This window comes from Thermothelomyces heterothallicus (genome assembly GCF_042370625.1).
Source record: "Thermothelomyces heterothallicus CBS 202.75 unplaced genomic scaffold P884_scaffold_5, whole genome shotgun sequence".
In the NCBI taxonomy this organism is placed as follows: domain Eukaryota; kingdom Fungi; phylum Ascomycota; class Sordariomycetes; order Sordariales; family Chaetomiaceae; genus Thermothelomyces; species Thermothelomyces heterothallicus.
The window spans coordinates 666,678-693,135 of NW_027192566.1; the positions used below are offsets into that span (position 1 = coordinate 666,678).

General features: G+C 46.6%; 5 protein-coding genes across 5 annotated transcripts; 3 read left to right on the forward strand and 2 right to left on the reverse strand.

The window, feature by feature from the left end:
- The first annotated feature begins 2,410 nt into the window (after positions 1–2,410).
- P884DRAFT_238941 (glycoside hydrolase family 61 protein) lies at positions 2,411–3,699 on the forward strand. Its single transcript, XM_069440112.1, has 3 exons — positions 2,411–2,590; positions 2,679–3,035; positions 3,173–3,699. The coding sequence occupies exons 1-3, from the start codon at positions 2,536–2,538 to the stop codon at positions 3,457–3,459; spliced, it is 699 nt and encodes a 232-aa protein (XP_069299685.1). The 5' UTR covers positions 2,411–2,535; the 3' UTR covers positions 3,460–3,699.
- Positions 3,700–4,350: 651 nt separating this feature from the next.
- P884DRAFT_297869 (cytochrome P450) lies at positions 4,351–6,993 on the forward strand (the record flags this gene model as incomplete). Its single annotated transcript, XM_069444550.1, has 4 exons — positions 4,351–4,359; positions 5,484–6,516; positions 6,638–6,717; positions 6,829–6,993. The coding sequence occupies 4 exons, from the start codon at positions 4,351–4,353 to the stop codon at positions 6,991–6,993; spliced, it is 1,287 nt and encodes a 428-aa protein (XP_069299686.1).
- A 12,195-nt stretch (positions 6,994–19,188) lies between these two features.
- P884DRAFT_320419 (P450 monooxygenase) lies at positions 19,189–19,637 on the forward strand. The gene is made up of 2 exons (XM_069445378.1): positions 19,189–19,229; positions 19,403–19,637. Exons 1-2 carry the CDS (start codon positions 19,225–19,227, stop codon positions 19,560–19,562), a joined length of 165 nt encoding a protein of 54 aa, XP_069299687.1. The 5' UTR covers positions 19,189–19,224; the 3' UTR covers positions 19,563–19,637.
- A 1,099-nt stretch (positions 19,638–20,736) lies between these two features.
- P884DRAFT_107258 (uncharacterized protein) lies at positions 20,737–21,745 on the reverse strand. Its single transcript, XM_069437054.1, has 4 exons — positions 21,384–21,745; positions 21,204–21,322; positions 21,030–21,108; positions 20,737–20,963 (listed from the first exon to the last, which is right to left on the reverse strand). Exons 1-3 carry the CDS (start codon positions 21,628–21,630, stop codon positions 21,079–21,081), a joined length of 396 nt encoding a protein of 131 aa, XP_069299688.1. The 5' UTR covers positions 21,631–21,745; the 3' UTR covers positions 20,737–20,963; positions 21,030–21,078.
- A 2,751-nt stretch (positions 21,746–24,496) lies between these two features.
- Positions 24,497–25,578, reverse strand: P884DRAFT_256778 (uncharacterized protein). Its single transcript, XM_069441081.1, has 3 exons — positions 25,556–25,578; positions 24,978–25,488; positions 24,497–24,910 (listed from the first exon to the last, which is right to left on the reverse strand). Exons 2-3 carry the CDS (start codon positions 25,151–25,153, stop codon positions 24,844–24,846), a joined length of 243 nt encoding a protein of 80 aa, XP_069299689.1. The 5' UTR covers positions 25,154–25,488; positions 25,556–25,578; the 3' UTR covers positions 24,497–24,843.
- Positions 25,579–26,458: the final 880 nt, after the last annotated feature.

The following is a 26,458-nucleotide window of genomic DNA, read 5'->3' on the forward strand; positions in this document are numbered from 1 at the left end:
CAATATCAGGTTAGATGGCGAAAGGACGTTTCACCTGAGCGGCTCAGCTGTTTAAACTCTGACATTAGCATCTGCTAGAGTAATAAGAGCGTCATTGTTGTTGTACATACACATAAAACTAAACCACTTTAAACAGAACCAGGATATTTTGGCCGCCGTCTGTCCGGAATATGTTTACGTGTTCCACGCCTATTCCCAGTTCACAGGTGGCTCCCCCGCAGGCTTGGCTTTGATTCTAATGAGATCAGGGCGCAACGACTGCATCACACGAATGATCCTTAGGTAGTTATGCAAGCGCTATGTCCTGTGTGCCTACAGACGTGCCTGTATATCTTTAGGCTGCCAGTCCTCCACCCGCAACGCTCCCAATTGCGAAGAGGGATCAAGACCTCCGAGTCAGTGGCACTGAACATGGCAACGTCCGGAGCGAGGTCGCCCGAATCCCAGCCATTGTGATCACGAGGACGAACGAGGCATGCGCGCCGGGTTGTCCGAGGAAGTGCCCTAGGTCTACCTCATTAATCGGCCGCCGGGCCCCCCCCCGGGGGGGAGGGGGTTGGGGGGAAGGGCGGAGGGGAAAACTCCCTTCCGCAGTAGGCTGCCGGCGTTTTACGTCGCGCGAGTGCTTTTTCGAGAGGGCGATTACTACATCGGTTGATGGAAACACCAAGTTGCAGCGGCACGTCCGCGCTAAAGCCACGCGAGAAGCAAGAAAGGAAGGGGGAGGGAGAGGAGGAGAAGGAAAAGGAGGAGGATCGTTGCGGAGCTCACTGTCTTCCCAAGCTCATCCTCTACCTGGACTTGCTGGACTTGCTGCCATTTCCTCTCCGTTGTGACGGCAATCCGTGGTGCAGATCCTCCGGTCGTGATTTCGATTCCCCCTAACGTGTCCCTCCCCCCTTTTCCCAACATTACAAGTAGGTCTGTCCGAGTCCAATCCTGGTTACGCCCTGGAAACGGCAGTGTAAAGATAGTCTTTGCTCAATAACAAAGCATATACCAACATAGTATCGAGTAGAAATCGGTATTCTTTGAATATGGTTCTGGGAAATGCTGGATATCTAGGTTCGGTAGGAACAAGTCGTAGGTTCTGGCCGTATGTTCAGCTGCCTACGAAATACCTCAAGATGTGCTTTCTTTACCCAAGGACCTATCTGGGATAAGAAAGCATGTAACCATCCTTGATGGCGCGGAGGCGAGGACGGAGCATGCTCTGGTCTCGCCGATCTTTGGCGTAATTACCCTGGACATCAGACTGATGGCAGGTCAACTCGGATGTTGGTGATGTGCCACGACGAATCGTCTTCGGGTGAAAACTGGGAAGCAGAAGCACTTCTAGTTGTGGAGAAATAATTAGGATATAATTAGGAACGCTTCATGAGCTCTGGGTAATTTAACTCTAATCCTACAGAGGAGGCATTCAATCCGCCCCTTTGGCTCTTCAGCTGCTTCTTTCTATATGTCCTGGAGGAGCTATAAAGTTATTACCTACCCTACTGATAGTGTTGCTCTGCTGTACTCTGCCCCAGTATCAAATTCAAATTCACTCGAAGCCCTGCTTTCTCCATGGCCATCTGTCCCTGTAAAAAAAAAAAAAAAAATCTGTGAGCAGCTCTTACCATGACCGCAGAGGTTGTCTTTGTCTTAACCAGGCACGCCGGTGAAAAGGTGGTGGCATTCCCAGCGTCCTCCTCCGCACAAACCGGCGAGACTCTCGGGCTAAACATGGCGTGTGATGCCCAGCCCAAGTGCCGTGGTTGCCGCCGTGCAAGTCGACTGCGACATGTCAAGGCCTCGCGCCAGCCAAGCGGGTGAAGATCGACAACGGGGTATTAGCCGGAATTGGAACCATGGAAGAGCTGGTACCGAGCATCACGACCAAGACCCGGGTTGCAACGCAAGGCCTCCCGAACCGCCGATCTCATTCGCCGCTGGAGTCTTCTTTTGCAGTAAATGCCAAGATGTTTCGTCCTCGCCCAACCCCTGATTACCCGAGCGGGCAAGAGTTCGGGAGCAGAAGCCGCACGCGGCAAGGGAGCCTACCCCCGGGCATCCGCTTGGAATCCGCTACCGCCAGCAGCCCGCGGGACGGGATGAAGCCTTTTGCGGAATCCACCAACAAGCTTTGGGGAGTCTCCTCGCTGAAACCGGGTCGCGCATGGCAAAGCCCAGCGTCCCAAGCCCACACCAATTTCATCTATTTCCGGCCCGCCGAGCAGCCCTCCACCCCCACAGCAGACAGCAGACCCTGTAAATAATCAGGAAACCCATTCCACAGATGACGACTGCAAAAGCCCAACATAACATGTGGGGTGCGACCTGCAGTCACATTGTCCGGGTTGATGGAACGTTCAGTGGCATCCCTGAATGCCAGGGATGGTGGATCTCTGGGCGAGCGGTGGGTAGGGCGGGAGATCAACTTCTATAATAAAGGGACCTATCCGGACGCACCGCCCTGGAGATCTTGTGCATCTGCCGTTGATCGTTTGCCAAGCCATAGAAGCGGCAACCTTCAAAGAATTCGATACGCCCAAGATGAAGTTCACCTCGTCCCTCGCTGTCCTGGCCGCTGCCGGCGCCCAGGCTCACTGTTAGTCGACCCTCGAACCCAACACCCCCCTCCCCCCTTTTCTCCTCCATCTCCTCGGCCTCACTTAGTAGCCGCTGACAACGACTAGATACCTTCCCTAGGGCCGGCACTGGTGGCTCGCTCTCTGGCGAGTGGGAGGTGGTCCGCATGACCGAGAACCATTACTCGCACGGCCCGGTCACCGATGTCACCAGCCCCGAGATGACCTGCTATCAGTCCGGCGTGCAGGGTGCGCCCCAGACCGTCCAGGTCAAGGCGGGCTCCCAATTCACCTTCAGCGTGGATCCCTCGATCGGCCACCCCGGCCCTCTCCAGTTCTACATGGCTAAGGTGCCGTCGGGCCAGACGGCCGCCACCTTTGACGGCACGGGAGCCGTGTGGTTCAAGATCTACCAAGACGGCCCGAACGGCCTCGGCACCGACAGCATTACCTGGCCCAGCGCCGGTTCGTGACTTCCTCCCCACTCGCTTTTTTTTTTTTATTTTTTATTTTTTTTTCTTTCGGAACTCAAGAATCTTTCTCTCTCTCTCCCGTCTTTGGCCTTGAACAACACTAAAACTCTTCCTTACTGTATTAATTAGGCAAAACCGAGGTCTCGGTCACCATCCCCAGCTGCATCGATGATGGCGAGTACCTGCTCCGGGTCGAGCACATCGCGCTCCACAGCGCCAGCAGCGTGGGCGGCGCTCAGTTCTACATTGCCTGCGCCCAGCTCTCCGTCACCGGCGGCTCCGGCACCCTCAACACGGGCTCGCTCGTCTCCCTGCCCGGCGCCTACAAGGCCACCGACCCGGGCATCCTCTTCCAGCTCTACTGGCCCATCCCGACCGAGTACATCAACCCCGGCCCGGCCCCCGTCTCTTGCTAAGCGGGCCGGCTCGCTCGGTGGGGTTTTCATCATGGTAGGTGCGGGACTCGGGCTTAAATTGAGAGAGCAAGTCGGGCGAAGATGAAGATGGCAGGGAGGGGGAAGGGGTGCGTGCAGGAGGGAAGAATGGATCGAGCGCCTGAGAGGTGGCTCACTATCGTTCGGTTGTATATATTGTGTCTCTGAAGGACGATGTAAATATGGGATCGAATGACATGCCACAAACGCCAGTCTATCTGCGTCGATTTTGCTTTGAAGTCTTCCATCCTGACCACCCAAGCATGGGAAGCCCTGCGTAACCTAGCTCCTAATTAAGGCTTGTAGTCTTCTTGTCTGCAATAATTAATAATACGCAGAGATCAACTCCAGGCTCGCACAAGCCGTACTAGGTATGAATTAATTATTCTTAGATGTCTGGCATGCTCACTCTTCATCAATCACTTTCCTCTTTGTTCCTATTCGACAAATCACTCAGGGCCTTAGCTCTGATTTAGCTCATTGGGGACATTTGTTCCTCCCTCTGCGTTGTGCCTATCAAATAATCAATCATTGGAACGTAAGCCTTAAAAGCCAAGGGTTTGGTAGATGCTGCCATAATTAATATTACCATTTACCCCCTGTTCGGGGAGTTGGCGTAATTAATCCGTACACGTCTGAATTCCCAAAGCCAATCCTGCAGCCTGCCTACAAAGACTCGGCAGTTCGCAAGCTGTATAATACCTTTCAGTTCCCATGATTAGGGTTGCGACCTGTATATATCGACCTGCCTCTATCAAACTTTCATCTCCTGGTATGATATGTTTGGGGCTCATCGCCAACAACTCGATCATAAAGAGACCCAACCAACGACGTCACACACAGGAATTCCACAGCGTCTGACCGAGTATCACCATGGCAGCTGTATGTGTCTATTGTCATACCTGCAGCGTCGACCTGAATGGAATGTTGTCCTCCTCTGTTGTGTGACCTTCGGTTGGCTCGGCGAAGCAAGAAGCTTCCGACGTCCTCGGTTTCGCTTCTTGAGCACCAGTAGAAGAGGCCTCAGGGTTGCATTGCCGTTCTCCATCACGGGATGCGGAGCCATGTGGTACAACTACCGTTGTGGGGATCTTCCTTGCCAGACGGCTGTTGAATTAGCGTAGTGTAGTGTTGTAGAGCACTCTCAGGGGGACAAGAACGCTATACTAATTGTCGTCACCTGTTCGAATGGAGGATATCTAGTAGCTTAATTAATTATTTGGACTTGTGGCCGCCGACCGGGTTGTTGAAATGCCGCTGTCAAAACAAAGTGAAGAAACCGCTTGGAAACTCCGGGGCCGAAAAGGCCCCGGACCGGCTAGTCATTCATCCGATGCGTAGCAACCGTATCCGCGATCAACCGGTGCCGAACAGTATCCGGGATCAAGGGGTGCCGAACAATGACCAACTTGTGGGATCTGAGAGCGCGGTCCGCATTGGCACGCGGGGGTGGCGTTTCACAACAACACCGTCGATGTGAAAAACGGCGGCACTTCTGCACTTCACGGTCGGAATCGGCTGGGATAGGTGGCTCTCTAATACACCGTGAACTTCCTGATGGGGCGTGGGGCCGCACTGGAGGTGCTACACTGCATTATCCGAGTTGGAGCTTGTTGATAGGTCCCTAGACTACTATCTGTAATGATGGGGTATGTACACAGCAGATTTGCTCGCATTTAATTACTCGGACTAGGTATCTACCTGCTGTGTAGGTGAATATATAAGGTAGGATACCTACCTACCTACCTATCTACCTACCTATCTACCTACCTCAGTATCTTGCTCTTTTGGATTCGTTTCTCTTCTTGTCAAGATACGCTGCCTCAACCGCTACAATGGTCGTCATGTCCTTGAGTCCCTTGCCCTCTGTGGTAGGGCCTGGAGCGGCACTTGTAGGAGTAAGTTGTCCGTGTCCTGGGGCTGGTGATAATGATTTCAATGATTAATTAGCTACGTACCCGCCTTACGTAGGTGGTAGCCACCTCCTACTAACGACGGCTGTGCAGGTGCTGCTGCTCTTCGTCGCCGCGAGGAGCGTGTACTATGCCTTCTTCCACCCCCTTGCCAAAGTGCCCGGACCCAAGCTCTACGCGTTCTGGGACCTGGCTTTCCTGTACCACCTCGTGCGCGGCGAGTGGCCGCACAAGCTGAAGCAGCTGCACGACGAGTATGGGCCGGTGGTGCGGTACACGTCCAAGCACGTCTCCTTCATCAGCCCCGGCGCGTGGAAGATCATATACGGCCACCGGATGGCCGGCCAGGAGACCTTCCAGAAGGACCGCCTTTTTTACCGGCCGACCCTGTCCGGATACCCGAACATCTTGATCGCCAACGATAGCGACCACCGGCGGCATCGGCGCCTGCTCTCACACGCCTTCTCCGAGAAGGCCCTGCGCGGCCAGGAAGACATCATGATGCGCTACGTCGACCTCCTGATGGCCAGGCTCGCCGAGAAGGCCCGCGCCGGCGAGGTGGTCGACATGGTCCGGTGGTTCAACTTTACCACCTTCGACCTGATCGGCGACCTCGCCTTCGGACAGCCGTTCGGCTGCCTCAGCAGCGGCGAGTACCACGCGTGGGTGGCCATGATCTTCAAAACCGTCAAGCTGGGCGTCTTCCTCGAGGTCATCCGACGACATCCGTTCCTGGGCATCCTCAAGTCACTCCTGGTCCCGACGGAGTTGATGCGCAGCCACGCGGAGCACTGGGCGCTGAGCGAGCAGACGGCCAAGCGGCGGCTGGCCGGCGCCGATATGAGACGCGAGGACTTCGTGTCGCATATCCTGCGGCACAACGACAAGAAGGGCATGAGCGAGGGCGAGATAATCGAGAACGCCAACCTGCTCATCGTCGCCGGGAGCGAGACGACGGCGACGCAGCTGAGCGGCACCGCCTTTTGCCTTCTCACCAACCGGGACAAGTACGACAAGGTAGTGAGCGAGATCCGCGGCTCCTTCGAGCGCGAGGACGACATCACGCTGCTGTCTGTCAACGAGCTCGAGTACATGAACGCCGTGCTCAAAGAAGGGTTCCGCGTTTGTAAGGATACCTACCTATTACCTCTAACAAAGGATAATTATGATTATTAGTCACTTACAGCCCATTAACAACACTACGGCATGATCTCTCGCTGACAATGTCCGCCGCCCCAAACAACTAGACCCCCCTGCTCCCCTGGCATTGCCGCGCAGCACGCCGCCCGAGGGCGAGTACATTGAAGGATACTGGATCCCCGGAAATGTGAGCAGCTTCCACCCCTCCTCCCAAGGGAAGGAGGAAAAGAATCCTCTGGCGCCGCTTTCTTTCTCTTCAGCCAGCTGACAAGCATATGCGGCACATAAATACACGCAGACAACCGTGTCAATCCCCCATTTGGCAGCGTATCATAGCGAGACCAACTTCCGCAACCCAGACAAGTTTGTCCCAGAGCGCTGGCTCGGCGACCCCGAGTACGCCCACGACGCTCGCGGCGTTCTGCAGCTGCCGAACGTAGTGATAAGCTTCCGGGAGCGTTGAAAGCAGTCTGCAGTAGGTGGCTGTACGAAGGAAAAGAGTACCTTGTTGAAACTATCTACAAAGGAGACAAAAAGAGTGGTATTTATAGACAAAGGGACTAGCCAATGCGTTAAACAGCCTCATATAGCTATGGCAAACGCGTGGCTAATACGTTTAGAAGCTTCACAGCTTCCGACACACCCCCTAGTTAAACGCGGTAGTCGTTTAACTACACTTTGTGGTAATACTGTTCCTAGTGTTATATCCTTTGTTGTTCTTACCTTGATAGCTCCTTTAGGGGGCCTGCCTTCCGTATTCGGAAGTCTGAAAGAGTCAAGTATAGTAGAGCGATTCCTTTAAAGCTATAGTTCAAATATAGCTATTGTAACTATAGTAGCGTTAGTATTACTAGTTTTAATTATAGTAATAATAGGATGACGCCTCTTATGCTTAAATCAATAGATGACTTGTTAGGTATGCCTATCGCGAACACTATAACTGCTAGCAGGTCGACTCTTGCTCTTATAACGCCTTAAAAGCGTAAGTATACTAAAGCTTCTATACTATAAGTATTCCTATTGTCTCTGTTCGATTGATTTCCTTGCTAGTTTTACAGTTTTCTAGCATCTTACTAGTTATATTAAGATCATTCGAGCTAACTAAATATAGTAATATTAAAGCTAGTAAGCTTTATAAGGTCCCCTATAGAATATATATATAGTTAGCTCTAGTAAGACGTTCTTTTGGCGAATATCGCGATCATTCTAGTGTTAGCTCTTACTACTACTATTATACCTATAGTTCTTATAAGTATAAGAATATATATACTAATTGCCTATATGTTTAATAGCTCTTATAATACTTATACTAACTATAATAGTAGTCTTACTTCCTATATTAGGTTAGCAAAGAATTTGATAAAGGCTTTACTAGATAGAGCTAAGGCTTTTATAAGTCCTTAGATCCTAAACCTTTACCCCTAATATATAGGCAAATCGCTAATAATTATATATAGGATCTTAAGAAGTTATATATAGTTCTTTAGAATGACCTTAAACGTACTAGTATAGATAATATAGAGGAGTATAAGCTTAATAAGGCTAAACTCACACATTTTATAAAGATCGCCTACTCTATATACGATATCTTCTACTAGTTAGGCAAGATTAAGGAGGCTTATAATGCTCGCGTTAGCGCGTCTAATGATATATTAGGCGCTATATCGTCGCCTAGCTAGAATAAAGGTAAGGGTAAGGCTATTAATCCTAGTAATGGCTAATAGTAATAGATAAGGAGTATTAGGCAGTAGTTTATTTAGCGAATTTGACTTATTTTCTATCCCCTAGTTATATAAGCCTATAACTAACATCTTAAAGATTAAAGAGAGCCCTTTAGCACTTAAAGGCTTATTAGCTAAGTCGTTTAGTAAGCCTATTTACTAGTATCTAACTAAGACCCTATACCCGGCTTACCACACCTCACCCTAGACTTGCATCTTTACAAATACCCTACCAAAACATACGAAACTACCATCGCTAGAAAGCTCGCGAGAAACGCTATCCAACGGTACCACTCTCAACCACACGCGAGCCGTTACAGCTATACAACGGGCATCGCGAGCATAGAAGCCGAACCCAACCGCAACCCGACCACACCTCATACGACCGTCAAAATTTTCACCATATAGACCACCTAGCGCCCCTATATATGACGTCGACTTAAGGCCTAACGCCAAGCCACTAAGTAGGGAGGCCTATAGCTTCAAGCTAATCAAAGGGGGGCCTACTATAGGCCTGCCCTACCCCAGATATCGAGGAGCTAAGGGGTCTAATTATATAACTAGTTAACCTTATACTAAGCCCTAAACGGGGCAAGGTATAGGACCTTGCCAATAGGCTTTTACTAGGCCTTATAACTACTATTATAGGCCTGGTTCTAAATATATAGGAAATCATAGCTAAGGAAGTTAAAAAGGGGCTTAAAGAAGCCTTTAAGGCTACCCCCTACCCTACCTAGGTATAGGTAGCTATAGGGCTATAATAGGGGGTAATAGGCCCCTAAGGAGGCCTACCATCGGCTAAGGCAGTATTGTTATAAGCCTTATAGGAGGTTATAATACGGAACGCGAGCCTATAGGAAGACCTTAAAGCCTAAACCCCGGCCGAGATAGTCTAAGTAGTTAATAGAGCTTCTAACCGCTAGGGAGCCGTCGTAACTAGGAAGCTCCTAAGTAGGGATATAGTAGTAGTCTTTAAGGATAAGGCTACTAAGGATTAGTATTTGGCTAATAAGCGATAGGTAGCTATAGCCTTTAGAGAGGAGGCTAGGGAGGTTAGCAGGGCCTATATAGTCCTAGCTAAAGGAATTCGGAAGGAAGAGCTATAGGGGGTTAATAAATAAGACTTCAAGGGGGCCGTAGGCCTACACTCGATCGAAATGGTCAAATTCCGGCTACTAAAGAGCCTATAAAGAAAGTAGGCTACGGTGCTCCTAGGCTTATAGGACCTCAAAGAGGCCTAGAAGGCCTATAACGAGGGTATAGTCTAAGATGCCTAGGTATTAAACTATAAACCTTACTAGGATACTCTAGAGCTAAGGTAGTACTATAGGTATTAGAGCTTTAGCTATACCTAACGGTACTATTAGCGGCTAGCCTATTATAGCCATTATAGTATAAAGGCCTATAGGGAGGGAGGGAAGACTAGGGAGGCCTAGTACCCTACCTACTTTAACCAACTCTCTTATAGGTATATAGCCTATGGTAGCCCCTATATAGCCTAGTATAGGGGCTACCTAAAGAAAGTTAAAGCCTAGGAGAGGGCTAGGGAGGCCTACTAATATAGACCCTAGACCTTCTAACCACTAGAGTAACTATACTAGAAGGTAACTTTCGAGTTTAATAGCTAACTAAGAAACGATAACTACTACTAAACCAGGGCTAAATACCCCTATAGAAGGCCTACTCTAGCCTAGTAAGCGGCTAGAAACGCCTTGTCTAATACCTAATAGACCTGTATCTCCTTACTATAGCCTAGAGCCCCCTCCTAGGGGGCGATAGCTATTAAGCCTACTACTACCATACCCCTGCCTTCTACTCTAGCTACCTTGAATACAAATTAAGATCCTCTAGTAAAATACCTAAGGTAATAAATAGGCCCTTGAGGTCCTACTAGAGGAGGCTAAATATAACCTATTAGCTATCTAGGAACCGTAGATTAACTAGTTTATAAGGTTAATATACTACCCCTAGGCCTTAAAATACTACCTAGTTTATAAGCCTAAGGGTAAGGTAGCCATTCTAATGGCTAAACGATTCCTAGTTAGCTAGTAGGACTACTCGGTAGAAGAGAACTAATATAGGGTAACCTTTCTAACCCTAGGAGAGAAGGGGTTTAAACTCTAGTTAGTCTATAATAGCAAGGGCAAATAGACCCTCTTATAGGACCTATTAGCCCTACCTTAGCTAACCTACCCCCTAGTTCTTATAGGCGACTTTAACCTCTATTACCTAGTCTAGGACCTGTTTAACAGGCTTAGCCTAGGGGCTAGGGACCTCCTTAGCCTTATAGACTAGTAGGACCTCGACCTACAAACGCTATATAGCTAGGTTACTAGGGCCCCTTAAGGGGACTAATGTAGCCGGCCTTCTACGATAGACCTATTCTAGGCCTCGGCTAGGCTAGAAGCGACCTATAGGGATATCGCGGAATATAGGAAATCCGACTATTACCTATAGAGCCTAAATGTCTCCCTTTAGGAGACTAATAGGCCTATATCGGCTAGTAAAGGGTAGGACTAGAAGAGCCTAGATAAGGAGGTAGTATAGGCCGAGGTAGCCTACCTCCTACTCTAGCTTGGTAGGTAGGCATCGGCCCTAGCTAGGCCTGTCTTCTAGGGCCTAGAGGAGCTCCTATAGGCCTTTGATAGGCTTATAGAGGCCCTCGAGGAGATAGCTACGGTCTCGGCTCTAGTAAAGAAGGCTAGTATAGGTAGTAAACGAGCTCGATAGTAGATAAAGGAGGTTCGGGAGGCCTAGAAGAGAGCTAAGGAGGTAGAGAGGGCCTATAAGGGTACCCTAAACCCCTATACGTAAGAGGTACTTTAGCAGGCCTTATAGGACCAGGCTAAGACTATTATAACTATAAAGATCAAGAGCTAGAGAGCTATACTATAGGAGGTAACCAATAGGCCAGACCTATTATAGAGGCTAGAACGGTAGGCGAGGCTATAAAGCTACCTACTAGTCGACCCTCTAAAGCTCCTAGCCTTCGAAGGAGGGCTTATAACCTACTAATAGAAGGCTAGGGCTCTAGTTAATAAGTTCTTCCCGAACCTGGAAGTAGACCTATTAGATATTAACGACCCGGATCTAAACAACCACTAGGAGCCGAAGTTCGAAATAAGCTAGGAGGTTATAGTAGGTAATATTAAGGTAGTACTAGCTAGAGCAGCCCTATAGAAGGCCCTAGGAGAGGACCTCCTCCCTATAGGCCTATCAAAGGCCTATAGGTAGCCGCTCTACCAGATACTAGCTAAACTAGCCTTAGAGAGCCTATAGCTCGGCTATTTCCCGGCCTAGTTTAAAAGGGCTAAGACAATGGTCCTCTATAAGCCTGGCAAACCCCTATAGGCCTACTTTACCCTAGGTAGCTATAAGCCTATAGCGCTCCTACTAATAGTAGGTAAGGTACTAGAGGCTATAGTTACCTAGAAGGTAATAGCCGTTATAGAAGCCTATAGGCTTCTCCCGGCCGAGTAGATAGGTAACTAGGAATATAGGTCTACCGAACTAGCTATTCGGCTTGTTACGGCCTAGGTCTAGGAGGCTTAGAGATATAAGGTAGCTACTTCCCTCCTATAGCTTGATATCTTAGGGGCTTTTAACATTATTAACTATACCTAGCTATTAGCCACTTTATAGAGCTAGGGCTTCCTAAAGTGGTTAGTAGTCTAGGTTAGGGAGTAGCTATAGGATAGGGTAGCTATCCTTTACTTCGATAGCTAGGAAATAGAGGATATAGTAGTAAGGGCTAGGGTCCCCTAGGGGTTACCTTTCTCCCCTATACTATTTATCCTTTATATAGCCTCCCTTTACTAGGCCATTTACTAGGCTAGCCCTATAGTTAGTTTGATAGGCTTTGCTAATAATACTAACCTTCTAGCCTTTAGGAGGGCCAAGGAGGCCTATAACGATTAGCTATAGAAGGCCTAGAAGACCTGCCTATAGTAGGTAAAGACCCGGGGTATAGCCTTTATCCCGGAAAAGTACGAACTTATCCACTTTAACAGGGGCTAGAAACAGTAGTTATAACTACTAGAGCTCCTATAGCCTAGAGGAGGTACTATTACTATAGCCCTATCGAAGTTAGCTAGATTCCTAGGGGTCTAGCTAGACTAGAGGTTATAGTAGGGCCCCTATTATATAAAGGTAGCTAAGAAGCTAGAAACCTAGGAGTTTACCCTAACTAGGCTTGCTACGAAGACCTAGGGCCCTAGCCTACTATAGGCCTATAAGGTTTATACTAAGTGTATCTATAATGCCCTAGCTTACAAGGCCTTAAACTTTTATAAGCCTACCAAGCTAGGGGGCAAGCCGGAAGGCCCTACTAGGGAACTATTAAAGGCCTAATATAGGGCCCTTCGAGTAGTTACCGGGGCCTATAAGGCTACCCTTATCCGGTACCTCGAAACGGAAGCCTAGGTACTACCCCTTGACCTCTATCTTAATAAGAGGCTAGCTGACTTCGAAGCTAAACTTGACTAGCCGCTCTTATAGGCTAGGGTAGGTCTAGGGGTCCCCTGGGTCCCTATAAGGGCTCTTATCTAATAGGCCTATAATAGGCTTAGCTAGAGGTTCCGGAAGAGAAGGGCCGGGGCAAGGGGCTAGGAGCCGAAGCCTACGGCCCTAGAGGTAGTAAGGTTAACAGTCCGGTAGTAGGTTTAGGAGGGCTGTAGAGGGGGTCAACCCCCCCTATAGACCCTATAGAGGAGGCTATAAGCTATAGAACTAGCCGTAGTAGCTAGCTAGAGCAACCGCTAGAGGGCCGACCAAGCTGGTAGGAGGATATAGCGCGTATTAGACAAGGACCCCCCGTGCCTAGTTTTTATAGGGGAAGGCCTATAAAGGTATTAAGGCCTAATGAAGGCCTAGAGCTCCCTACTAATATAGGCCTACACGGGGGCTATTAGCCTCTACGACTTCCTATTTAGGGTTTAAGTCCTAGGGGTTAGTACCCCCTACTATGCCTATAGCCAAGGGAGGGAGACTATCAAGCACCTTGTTATTTGGTGCCTAAACCTACTAAGAAGCCAAACGTAGGAATTCTAGGAAATACGGTTATAGAGGGACCTAGACCTCATTTTATAGGGTATAGGGGCCTGGAACTATCGTTTGGCAAGGAGGGTTCTATAGTACCTAATAGACCTAGGGAGGCTCCTGGAATACTGCCTTACGAGGAGGCTAGATTAGGAGGCAAGGCCTCTTTAGGGCTGTTCTAGCTACTTCTCCTTTTCTTTGTAGTATATTAGTATTCTAGATCGGGCGTTAAAGGAGGGACAGAGGTTTTTATCTAGCCTATTAGGTACGGTTTCCTTTGTAAATAACTAGAGAGGCTCTAGTATACTTATTAGTATAGCGGTATAGGACTAATAATAATAATAATAATAATAATAATAGTATCTAACTAATTAATAGATATATAGCTTTAAACGTTCCTTTTGCTACTTCCTAGTATAACTATATATTATAGATATCTATATACTATAGGCGAGTATTAATACGTTTGTTCTTAGCTATTACTAGTCTTATCGTTTACTAATTATCGTAGTAAATATTCTAAGGTTCCCTAAGCTTAAGATCGATATCTGTAAATAGCCTTTTAAGCGCTATAGCCTCTCTTACTATAAGGGAGAGCATTAGAAGTTCTACTTTAATGCTTGACATTATAATAGTATCCTAGCGCGACGCCTTCTACGTAATAGGACCTCCGAATAGGAAGAAGATATATCCCTATAACGAATACCACGTATCTAGATCATCTACATATAAAGCGTCCCTAGTGATTATAAATGTCGGACTTTCTAGCGCTTGCTTGCCTTTATACTAGATTAATAAGTAAGAGCTCCTAAATAGATATCTTATTACTTATTATACCTCTAATAAGTAGTCTAGTCCTAGGTTAGTCAGGTATCAAGAAAGTACTAAATAGGTATATATAACGTCTAGATATAATATAACTATATAGTATAGGATTAATCTAATAAGCTCCTAATACTCTTTAATCTATATACTAATAGCGCTCCCTTTAAACTTCTTAAATTCTTTATAGCTTAAAGGAGTTAGCTTATATATACTAGGTATATCTAGCCTATATCTTCTTACTACCTTTCTAATATATTAGTCGTAGACTAACTATATCTTATATATAGGTCGGTCTCGAATCACCTTAATACTAAGGAACCAACCGACATTACCTTACTTATAGATATTATATCAAGGCTTTAATTCCTTCTATTATACGCTCGGCTACTATAGCATTACTTTTATAGAAGAAGACTAAGAAGTCATTAATATAGAAGATTAGGATAACTCGTTTATCGTAGCTTAGGAAGAGGCACTTCTCTTTGCCTAATAGTTCTATACCTAGATCTGATAGCGTTTTATAGAACTCCTTATACTATAAGAGTGGCAAGTCTCTTAAGCCGTATAAAGCTCTTTATAACTCTATATATTTCCCTAGCTACTTAAATCCTTCTAGTAATTCGTAGATAACTAGATCGTCTTCTAGTCGTTTAGCGTTAAGGAATGCTTATACTATATCGAACTACTTGACTTCTAAGTCAAAGTATATAGCGATCGCTATTATTATATAGAACGACTATACCGCTAGTATAGCTATATATATACTTTCTACTAAACTAATATCTTATAGATCTCCTTATATATAGATCCTTGCCTTATATTTCTCTAAGAAACCGTCCTTATCAAACTTATATACGAAGACCTATTTTAATGGGATAGGTTATACTTTTACCTACTTATATAGTACGATCTTCTATATTCCCTTGCTCTCTAAGTTATATATCTCCTCGTGAGCCACGTCTTTAAACTATTATCTTAATAGGTAGTTATATAGGTCTTACTAGTTATTAGGAATATAAATAAGATCGTTAATATACTAATATAATTTATTTAAGGCTACTCTAAGGTATGTAATATCCTTCTATTATATAGTAGTAGCAAATACTATATATACTATTTATATATTCTAATCCTCTAAGTAAGCTTCCTATTAATTAGGTAGGTAAGTCTTATAGAACTATTACTAGAGTTCCTTAGTTATATAGATAAAGGAGTAATAGTAATTAACCCTCTCTTTATTTTATAGCTATTTACTTAACTATATAAGGTCCCTAGGTATACAAGCCCTCTTCCTACCTCTGCCTCTCCTTATAGGAGGTTATTAAATAGCTTCTCCTTCGTTTCTACCTTCTAGAGGATACATTAGCTAATCTAGACCTCGCTTAACGCTTTACTCCTCTAGCCTAGCTAGGTACGATATATCGGTAGTACTATCCTTAGCTTCTAGCTCTTCTGTCTACTTATTATGTACGCTAGATTCTTCTATAGAAGGTATTCCTCCGTTAGATTCGATAGCTCCCCTACTCTCCCTAACGTCTAGTTAGCTAGCTAGTAATTAGGAAGGCCCTAATTCAAACCCTCCTACTTCCTAGTAGATATCCCCTTTATTAGCCGGTATAGGGCAAGTTACTAAGGGCTTAGGCATATATTTAGGGGTTAAGAGTCCTCTAAAGCTCTCTATCTATTTGGTAAGTTCGTCTGTTACTTACGTCTCTACTATAAGAGTCTCTAGAACTGATTACTTGCTTGTAGGCTATATATTGGAGAGCTCCTTTACCCCCGAGTCTTGACCCTATTAGAGAGGTTAGTCTACTATTAGACTCTCTTATAATAGAGGTAGCTAAGCTACTATAATAGAGTCTTCTACTAGTTATTAGGTCTATTATAACGCTTCCTAGAGAAAATTACTATCCTAGGAATCTTTGCCAAGATCGAACTAATTGACTTCCTAGCTTGCTACTACTAGTAATGACTTTATTAGCTACTCTTTACCTAGATAATAGAAAGTCTTCTTATCGAAGCGAACGTTATAAGTTATAATAACCTTATTAAGCTTAGGTATCTAAACATGGTAGATATTAAATACATGATATCCTATAAGATACCCTGTTAGCCTATATAATAGTACCTTAAAGTCCTTTATATGTTACTTAGCTTCCCTATCCTTATAGAGGATATATATCTAGTATCTATATATAAAGATACTACTCTAGTCTAGGTATAAGTTACTAGTTAATATAATTATTAAGCTAGGTTTATACTAGTGAAAATACTATTTAAACTAGCTATAGAGTACCTTATTAGGAGTTCTAAATAAGTAAGCACGGCTTAGGCTTATTATATATAAGTATATTACTACTTATATACTTTCTGACTAGAGCTTTATAGGTAGATTTATACCGTTAAGTATCTTAATTCAGTGTAAGATTAGTTCTTACCCTACTTGCTTTACTAATCTATTAGGCTTATAGGTATATAAAGGTAAGAGTTTAAGATTAATACCGCTTTTTATAGCCTAAGTCTAGTAATATATTAGTATATACCTTATTAAACTAATTATTATAGTATCGTTATCCTACTTAATCTTATAGATAGTAAGCCTATATTAGCGTCTTACCTAGCTCTTGAAATTCTAGATAACTCCTATAATCTAGTCTAGTAACTTCGTCATCAAGAGGAAAGGGAAGAGCTTCCTACTATACTTGTTAATAATTATAAGTAGCTATCGTAATCTATTAATCGCTTTAGAATAGTCAAACAGATCCTAGGCTACTTGCCAAAATAGGCGTATAGACTTCTACTTAGGTAGTAGTTTTCTAGAGATGACCTTACTTACGTAAGTATAAGTATAGCTCTCGTACTTAATATATACCATCCCCTTAATACGGACGTTTCTAGCGTTATTAACAAGCGCTTTTAACGCTTCTAATCTAAGGTAGCTAGCTCTTAAGTGCTAAAGATCCTTAGTATCCTTTCTTACAGTAGGTAATACTTACGTCTAGGACCTTCTACTATATGTAGTAAATATGTTCTATAAGGATATACGAACATTTACGATACCTGCTTTACTAATTAAGACGTAGTCTAGGAAGCTCAGGTAGTAAGAAAGTAGCTTATATTCGAGGAAGGTAAGATTATACTTACGTTCTAACTTATAAAGTATAATATTATTTTCTAATGTTCTAAAACGTAATAAGTAATCTAAGCTATAGTACTAAGTACCTACCTTAAGTAATAGAGCTTCTAAGATAATATTAATATAGAATCCTTTGATAATAGCGATATCCTTAAGTATTAGGTTCTTAGTATACGGTCTATATAGTCTATCTAGAACATTCTTAATTACCTAAATGCCCCTTCTATTAATAGGAAAGGTCATTATACCTACTTTAATAAACTTAGGATCTTCTACCTTGACGAACGTCCTAGGTAAAAGGAACTTTTTATTATTAACTAAGTAGATCGCGCTATATAAGTCTAGTAAAGTGCTTTCTAAAAGAGAATAACACTATAGAGCAACTATATTAAATGCCCTATAGTAAGTCAAGAGCTTACTAAGTAGTTAAGGGCTAATAATTAATGTATTAAGGGAACTAGGGTATTCTGCCCCTAACTACCTAGAATAGGATAGCTCCCTCTATTTAATAATAAGTTAACTTTTTAGTCTAGCCTACTTCGGCTTATCAAGCTTCTAATAAATCCTTTTATACTCCTTATTAGAAAGGTATAAATATTACTCGTTACTATAAATAGCTTACTTAAGTATATAATAGTCTACTAGGTCCTATAGATATCTTAAACGCTTATAGGGACATCTTATATTATACCGCTAACTACTATAAGAGTCTCTATATAAGTCTCTACCTCTCTCCTTACCACTCTTCTAAGCTATAGGAAGTGTTAACGTATAAGTTATTAAGAAGATTCTATACTTCTAAAAGACTCTAGGTTATATATTATTATTAATTAGGATCTCGGCCATTATAATAAAGGTACTAAGCTCTAGAAGTAGTTATCCTATACTATTAGTAAGCTTAATTTCTATCCTCTTATTTACTACTTAGGTTAGTAAGATATATATAGCGATAGTATTAAGAAAGGTATAAAGTCCTTATATACCCTATACTTCTAGGATATCGTATTAGATAGCTTATTAGAAGGCGATATTAAAGTCATGAATCTAATACTATAGATTAACTCCTAAACGCTTAGCTATATTAAGACTAGCTATATATTATACTATAACCATTATATAGAGTATTATAATGGATGGTATAAGTATAGAGCAAAGTGCCTAGATAATCCCCTTAATAAGGTTAACATCCTTCTTCCTATATACTTTTATAGCTTTATAGAGTTTAAGATCTATAGTATATACTAGCTAGCATTATAACTATCCTATCTACTTACTAACGTCTATAATATATACAATATCTTTATAAAAGGAGTCTTATAGTCGTGTAAATTCGGCTATAATAGCTATGTTAGAAGGCATTAAATCTATAGATATTAAAGGCAATAATCCTTCTAGGAGTTACTCCTAGGAAGCTAGGATAAGGTTATCTCTAGCTTACTTATAGGTTAGGTACTATAGAACTTCTAGATCTAGCTTATAATTACTATTAGGGTCGACAAATCCCTATATACCGGCGAATTTAGCCTACAATTATAGTTTAATATACTACAAGTTCTAGGAACTAGGCCCTATAAGGTATATAGAAGTCTCGACTAGGATCTCGGACATGATAGACGTGTCGTCAAAAGTATATTAAAGCAGGGTAAGAGAGTTTATAATAGAAGAAGCTACTACTAATATTAAAGATACATCGGCAGAGGAGCAGTCAAGGCGCCAGGCTTATAACTACCGAACGTAGTGATAAGCTTCCAGGAGCATTAAAAGCAGTCTGTAGTAGGTGGCTATACAAAGGAAAAGAGTACCTTGTTAAAACTATTTACAAAGGAGATAAAAAGAGTGGTATTTATAGACAAAGGGACTGGCCAATGTGTTAAATAGCCTTATACAGCTGTGGCAAACGTGTGGCTAATACGTTTGGAAGCTCTATAGCTTCCGACAGCAGCCCTTCTCGGTCGGGCCGCGGAACTGTATCGGTATGAAGTACGTGGCTCCTATTGATCCATTTCTTGCGTTTCTTGCGTCTCTCTCTCTTATCTATAACTTTTTTTCCCGTCTCTCCCCTTCCCTCGCCCATGGAACATGATATGATCTCAAAGATTGCTGCTTAATTAATACTGACTGGGACGGGGTGTGATGCACTCCATATTAAACAGTCTTGCCTACGCCGAGATGCGCCTCATCCTGGCGCGGCTGCTCTGGAACTTTGACCTAGAGCTCATGCCCGAGAGCAGGAGGTGGAACGAGCAGAAGATCTATTCGCTCTGGGACAAGGGCGCCATTAACGTAAAGCTCACTCCTGTGTCGAGGGACTAATGAATTTAAGCAAGGGTCATCATGGGTTTAATTACTCCATACCTAGGGTAACTAGGTAAGGTACCTACGCAGCATGGCACATTTTTCGTGTTCGCTCCTCACCTAATTAGTATGCTTGTGACGGGTTCGTGAGGCGCACAAAGAGTCGTTGGATGAGGCGCCTGCATTGGACCTAGAGAAGATTTGAGAATTGGCTCTGATAGGTGCTTCGGTGAAGACCCTATGGCTCGCTTCAATCATAATTAGGTACCTAGGAACCTTAAGTTTGATGTTGTGGTTGGGGGTTACTTCTTCTAGGTAGTTAATCAATCCTTGTTGTCCCGTGGATGATGGCCGTCGTCTTCTCCATCGAGGGGTCAGCCCTAGGCACAATATGTGATTATAATTACTTAAGGGACAAAATACAGCCACGCATCATACTGCTTTGGCTCACCTTACCTAGAAATAACTTTTTGACCTGGCGTATAGCATCACATGACCCTGAAAATCACGTACTTGTAAAGAGTTGACGTAGAATTCAAAGGCACAACCTTGTCATCCAAAACCCTCAAGAAGCCATTCTCAGCATGCAAGCGAACATAGGTACTGCCATCACAAGACAATCCACACCGAAAATAAGCCCTGACATGGCACAGAGTTGCCGACTGAGATACCTAAGCTGCTATCTATATATACCGCCTTCCTATCTTCCTGGGGAATATGCCGAACGCAGTTGCGAGCTCGAATAAGCGTCTGGGAGGCGTTGAGAGTAGTGGCAAGGAAGGAATAGAAAGAGTGCCTTGTTGAACTATCTACAAAGGAGAGAAAGAGCGATATAAATAGACAAAAGAACATGTCGGAACCCAAAACGGAGAACGGGCTCCCGTTAGGGAACTATAATCGGTCCTCAGAAAACGTCTTCAACACGTGACCTAAGTTCTGCTGAGTCAGCAATTTGGACCCGAAGAAAACAGTTAACGACCAGGTCCGCATTCACGTTTTCGCCCTCCTGGCAAGAATGACAGCTTCTGGTCTTCGTTGTTGTTCAAAGGGTGTGGTTTCTTGTGTTGGCAACACGAATGCTCCCTCACTAAGCGCGCAACAAAATTGTCCTCTCCCCGCGAGAAACCCAGCATGAAAGAAAGGGCGACAACTGCCGACAGCGCGTTCTCCATCGGCCCATCATGATCCATTCTGGTTCTGTAGGACCCCTGCTCTCTACTTGTCCGACACTGATCCGCTACCGCTACACAACGAGCAGGTCACTCGCCACTTAAACGGCAGCTATAGCAAGCGCCTGTCTTATTAATGGGCGAGGAACTAGACCCGCCACAGCTTCCGTATGTCGTCTTCCCGGTGCTACTCCACGACGAGCACTTCGCCATGGTGTCTCAATGTTCAGGGGAGCCGAAGTTGTGATTGCTGTCATAGTACCGTCAGTAGCTGTTGTCTAGCCGTTAAAGAGGGGAGGAGAAAAAGATGCCGCACCTTAGGTACAACAGCAAGGTCAAGAGATTCTCTGCAGGCTTCGACCGAGTTAAAGAGCTATCAGGTCTTCATGCGCGGGCTTGGCGTTGGAGGGGGGAGTACGGATGAGTGGACTGGCTTAGAGTCGGGACAGTATGCTGGCGATGTAGGACCTAATCTCCAAGGACAGCGTACCGGCAGGTTGCTATTGCCGGTTTCGATAAGGGTGATGGTGTCGCTTACAGCGAGTTTGCCGGCAGCACCGCTCCTTCCTTCCTCGCGACGATCCTCCACTTGTTCGAGTAAGTCGGACCCTATTTAGTAAGTGAATTAGTATAGAAGGACGCTAACGATATCGAAGACTTGTTGAGATACATTTAATGTTCTTGTTGGACGCTCTATTTTTGGCTGTTTGGCCGGCAAGGTCCTCACATTTGATAGTCTTGTTGAACTTTGTATTTTCGGCTGTTTCGTCGGCGAGCTTCTTGTCCTCCCAGTATTGCCTGATGCGCGCTTGTCGGATTTCTTCTGTCATACCAGGGGGGTACGGAACTGCGATCGATCCATCCGGGAGACGGTAAGGCCGGTATTCGTTGGCTTTGTCGCTAGCGGTAGTATCCATGGCGAAAAAAAAAGAGTTATTTTAGAAGGCGACTTGCACAGAGATGCCAATACAGTAGTGAATTGTAATCGCGGTTGGTTGGGAAAGGATAGTTTGAGAAAGAGTGGGGGAAGAGGGTCACTTGATGCTTAAGAACAGGCGAGGCGGCTTACATCATCAATGTCACACCTAGCCACCTGCTTTGCCACAACCGTAAGTTGCCACGATCGCCCCCACCAAATGCGTCCCGGGTGCAACCTACCAGAACGCAATGGCAGTCAACGCTTCCTCTAGATGACTGGATCCGGCTAACCGTCGAAGGTTATTAGCAAGGTCAGTTCAAGAGCATCCGACAGCTGCGGCTATCGACGATGTCAATCACCAAACTGTGTTAAACCGGCTGCGCGGGTAAAAACCAACCAGTCAAGTCTTCCTCCTCGTCCCCCGTGGTCAGGCAGAGAGTCCGAGACATTGCCGTTGAAACTATCATTTGCGGGTTGCAGTTGAACCGGCGCTACAAGAACCGCAGCTGCAGCAGCGAGCCGACAAAACAGAAACGCAAACGAGATCGTTCTGGTTAGTTTCCCTTGAGCCGCCACTCATGGCTCTGCCCGACATGGCTTCCAGCACCTCGATCCCCAGTTCTCACACCTCGACCAAGACTGCCGTCAAATCCTTGTACATTACCAGTTCTCTCCCTCCTACCTAACCTGGCCTTGTCACACTCTTACAGAGGATCGGAGAGAGGCGTGCAAAGAGGGTTGCAGGCACCAGTGCAGCCACTGCAAGCGATATACGGGTACAGTGGGTAACGGACTCCCGTATTCTTCGTGGAGGAGGTTCCCGAGAATATCCCTCAACGGGTCCAGGAAAGGAATCATTTCGTGGTAATATGCCCCAGGACGTAGCACACGTTATCATGCTAGACAATGTTCCAAATATTGAGTGGCATAGAGATTAGCAGCATAGTCAGAGGGCCTAGGAACATCCCCTCGACAGTAATTTTTGACGCGTTCGGCGGCATATTATGAAGCCACTGGTTAAAGAAAGCCATATCAGAGCTGGCATCGCCGACGAAGGTGGTATATACGAGCACCCTCTGCTCATCCAGAGTCAGGTTGACGACTTCTTCTAGGCTAATAGGCCGGTCCTCGGCTTTCGGCTTCTAAGCATTTTAAGGGTCGGCGTCGGCGGACTGAGGCGGCGGCTGGAGCTAAGCGCCCTTCGGGTTCAGAGGAACCGAGACTGGTAATAGCATGTTGTGAGCTGTGACATCCTAGCAAGTGCAGCCGTCATGCAGAATCGGAGGCTGAGGGCGCGAGCTTGATCCGCTGCAGGCTTATGCAGAACCCTCTTCGGGGACGTGCTCAGTTGCCAAGGAGTACGTGACTAACTACCATTGACTGCGCTCTCTATTGTTGCGGATATTACTGCCAGGCATCGGGTTGACTGCCAACAGGATTCGTCGCCGTTGCAGCCCAACGTACTCGCATCTCAGCTCCAACTATGGTCAACCAGCATTATAGGCAAGGATTCAAGCGATGGGGACATCTGTATGAGACACCTTGGAGACTTGCCGCACATCACACGCAGCAGAGTGATGATATCGCCGGTTCCTCCAATCGGACATGGTCAATCCCTCTGGCTTCCCCGGACTCACAGCCGCAGGTGCCCCTGGTTCGGGTGGTTCGCACAGTGTGCTTGGGAGTAGAGCCGTGGCAATTGACCTTCCCCCTCTGGTCTTACCTTGCAGGGTGGGAGAAGGGTGAGAGAAAGCTTAGGGGTGATCGTAAAACTACGCCAGCGCCGCTACGGCTAGGCCGCGTATCCCGGCTCCCAGTGCCGGGCGGCTGGGAGGCAGGGAGTTAGTTGATAAAGAAGCGTTCGACAGAGGGGTGGGTATACAATAGATTACGCTAAACGCCGCGGCAGAAGCTTCATGTAGTACCCTCTCCTCAGCTCTTACCACACCCAGATGTGCGAAGCCAGCACCCGATCTTATCCCGGTATGAAACGTCAATTGGAGGAGTATACTTTCAGATGGGTTTACGCGGCTCCGCAACCCGCATCTAACCGGGCGATACCACCTCTGACAGTCTGACCGTGGTTAAGTGGCTTGGCCTACCAAATATCACTCCTGTATAACTAACTGACTTGATAAGTAAGGTACAAGTGACCTGATAAAATGTCTGTCAAAGCCCGGTTCGGTATTTTGTTCCAGAAGAGCAGTGAATAGCGGCAAACCAGCCACGATGGTCCATGTCTCGCATCAACCCTTGTTGTGCCTATCAACGTTGGCACATTATATTGCGGGGAATTCCTGTCGAGAGCGCAGTCATGGCGGCCGGCTGAAGCATCGAGTCCGTCAACCCATTGTGCTTGACTGAAAGACGAGCGAGGAAGGGCTACCACATATGCCCAGCAGTGCATGATCTCCCGCGGCGTCATCAGCGCATTCAGAAGCGACCGCGCGGACTCGATCAGCTTGAGCCGCGCATCCTCATTGCCTGCGGACGCCTCCTCGGCGATGGAGTTGATGCCGTGCACCAGAACCGGCACGCTCTTCAGGTCGTTAGGGGCCACAGCCAACGAGATGCCTACCGCAGACATGGCAGATAGACTATCGCAGGTAAGAGGTATCGGAGGGGGAAAACTTGGAGGGTTGCTGTTCCAGAATAGGCACAAACACCACTGTTTCCGGTCCGTACTAACCTTCTCTAATGTTGCAGCGTCGAAGGTGCCACCATTATCATCGCCGCCTGTATCCCCGTACTGCAGCCCTTCGTCGACAAGATTGTAAATTCCCGCATCTTCGGCAGCCTGACGGGCAGCCGCCGCGCCTACAATAGCTACAGCGCCAGCAAGGGCTACCCCGGGTCCGGACACGGCATTGAGCTGCACAACGGCCGCGTCACAAACAGAGAGCCGTACAGCCTGACCGCCTTGGGGATAACGAGGGGCGAGAGCAGCGAGGAGATCCTGGTTTAGCGGGAAGTGCGAGAGGGAACCTGTAGTGCCCGAGAGCAAAAGCGAGATGACTGCCAAAACTTGAGGGAGTGTGTGGCGAGGAAGGGTTGAGAGTCACCTTTGGTTCTTTCCATTGTTGCTCCTTAATTGCCTCCGGGCCCTTCGTTTTCTCTTCTTCTAGTTGTTTCCTTTATAGTGTTTAGCTATTGTAACTCTTATTCTAGATTATTTCAAGATTAGACCCATCACACACATTATTCCGGTCCTCTACCGTTTGCATCCTCGTGGACCACAGGAACGCTGGCAAGAAAGGAGGGGCCGAGATGCGACGGAGCTGTTGGGGCCGTTAGCTATAACGACTCTTGCTCTCGAGGTGTTTGTCAAGTCAGTTCGCATGGGACCTCGTGATATAGGCGGATCCGTATATCCAGCAACAATGCCTGCGGTGTGCAGTAGTTGACAAGAGCAACGGCATTGCGTTGGCAAGAAAGGGCCGAGATAATTGGAAGCCAGCGTCGGCGCCTGCACGGACCGCAAGCAAGGCGAGGCCAAGATATTTAGGACTGCGCATCGGCATCTTGTTCAGCAGGACCGACTGGCCCCTTGCATCGCAACGGCGCGTAATTACCCCGTACAGTTTGTCGGCAGCGTCGAGACCAAACAGGGAGAAGAAGAAGATCACTGCCAACCCAATTCAATGAGGACAACAAGGGTGATGGCTCCTACAGAGTGATCTCGGGACGGGCGTGCGCACGGGGTTATCCAGGCCAAGCCCGGGTGGGGCCGAGGCCTCCCGTGCCGGCAATGGCCGCAACTTGCATGCCGGTAAAGGAGTGCCATGTGAATGCTCGGAGTCTGAAGACGAGGAGGTGGCGTAGGTGTCCTCTGGCTGCGGAGTGCAGATAAGGCAGCCTGGCCGCATGCTTGTTAGATGATTGGCATCGCACACTGCGCTTTCCAATTAATGCTGGTATCTTACCAACAACCCTACCGCCCTCCTCGCTGTTTGTTGACTTCTCGTGCAGCGAAGCAAACGACCGGGCCAATCGCGAAGGGTCGGCCTTGTCCTCACGGTTGCATGGAAGCAGCAGTATGAGACGCGGAGAGGCGCTCGGAATTGGCAGGTTGAGAGCTCAGCGGTCCACCTGCATGGAATAAAGTTATTGCGTGACTGCCTGCGCACGAACTCGAACTGCCCAGGTCCACCCTTTGCTACGCAGTCTCAAGTTGCGCGGGCGTTAGCCAATAGCTGGTGATTGGGCAATAGTGTAAACCTCCGCCGGCGTTTAAATTCGAACCCTTGTCTGTGACAACGGCGGTATCCGAGGCTGCCGATTGACGGCCGTTGGACCAGCCCCTCGAAAGAAAACTCCTGAAAAGGAGACCGGAGAGAACCAGCTAGCGGTAACCCCGAACCGGAAGGGTACATCGACCGCCACGGTTATCCCCATATGCCCGCGGATTCCTCGAGCCGTTCTCTGCGATGGTGGGAGCTGGCTCCGCCGTACGTGCCTGGCTATACGTCGAGAGCCTCACGGGCGGATGGAACAACAGCCACGCATCTTAACCCATCATTCATCAATGACAGGGCGAATGTGGCCGTATGCTGGCGAGCTCGGTACGTGACTGTTCGCCAAATGGACGTGTGGCTGTCTCGTTCCCCGGTCTCCTCAATTTCCACCGCCCCTGGTCTACACGCAATACTACCGGGATCAGACATCACAAGTTGGTTGACGAGATGAACGTGGGGCAGTCACAATCATCTGGGCCACGTCAGGAGGAACTCTCGGCGCGAGGCTGGTAATTCGCAACGAGTGAGTCAGACAAGGCAACATCGAAAGGTGCCATTGCGACCCGCCTACGGCCGTGGAAAGCGGCCACC

Coding starts and splice junctions, on each gene's coding strand:
- P884DRAFT_256778 (XM_069441081.1), bottom strand. CDS start 25,153: ATGCCGATGCGCAGTCCTAAATATCTTGGCCTCGCCTTGCTTGCGGTC. Junction 24,911..24,977: donor GGATCCGCCTATATCACGAG/GTCCCATGCGAA, acceptor CGGCCCCAACAG/CTCCGTCGCATCTCGGCCCC.
- P884DRAFT_238941 (XM_069440112.1), top strand. CDS start 2,536: ATGAAGTTCACCTCGTCCCTCGCTGTCCTGGCCGCTGCCGGCGCCCAG. Junction 2,591..2,678: donor TGCCGGCGCCCAGGCTCACT/GTTAGTCGACCC, acceptor GACAACGACTAG/ATACCTTCCCTAGGGCCGGC. Junction 3,036..3,172: donor CATTACCTGGCCCAGCGCCG/GTTCGTGACTTC, acceptor TGTATTAATTAG/GCAAAACCGAGGTCTCGGTC.
- P884DRAFT_107258 (XM_069437054.1), bottom strand. CDS start 21,630: ATGGATACTACCGCTAGCGACAAAGCCAACGAATACCGGCCTTACCGT. Junction 21,323..21,383: donor GTCCAACAAGAACATTAAAT/GTATCTCAACAA, acceptor CTTACTAAATAG/GGTCCGACTTACTCGAACAA. Junction 21,109..21,203: donor CCGGCAATAGCAACCTGCCG/GTACGCTGTCCT, acceptor TCCAACGCCAAG/CCCGCGCATGAAGACCTGAT.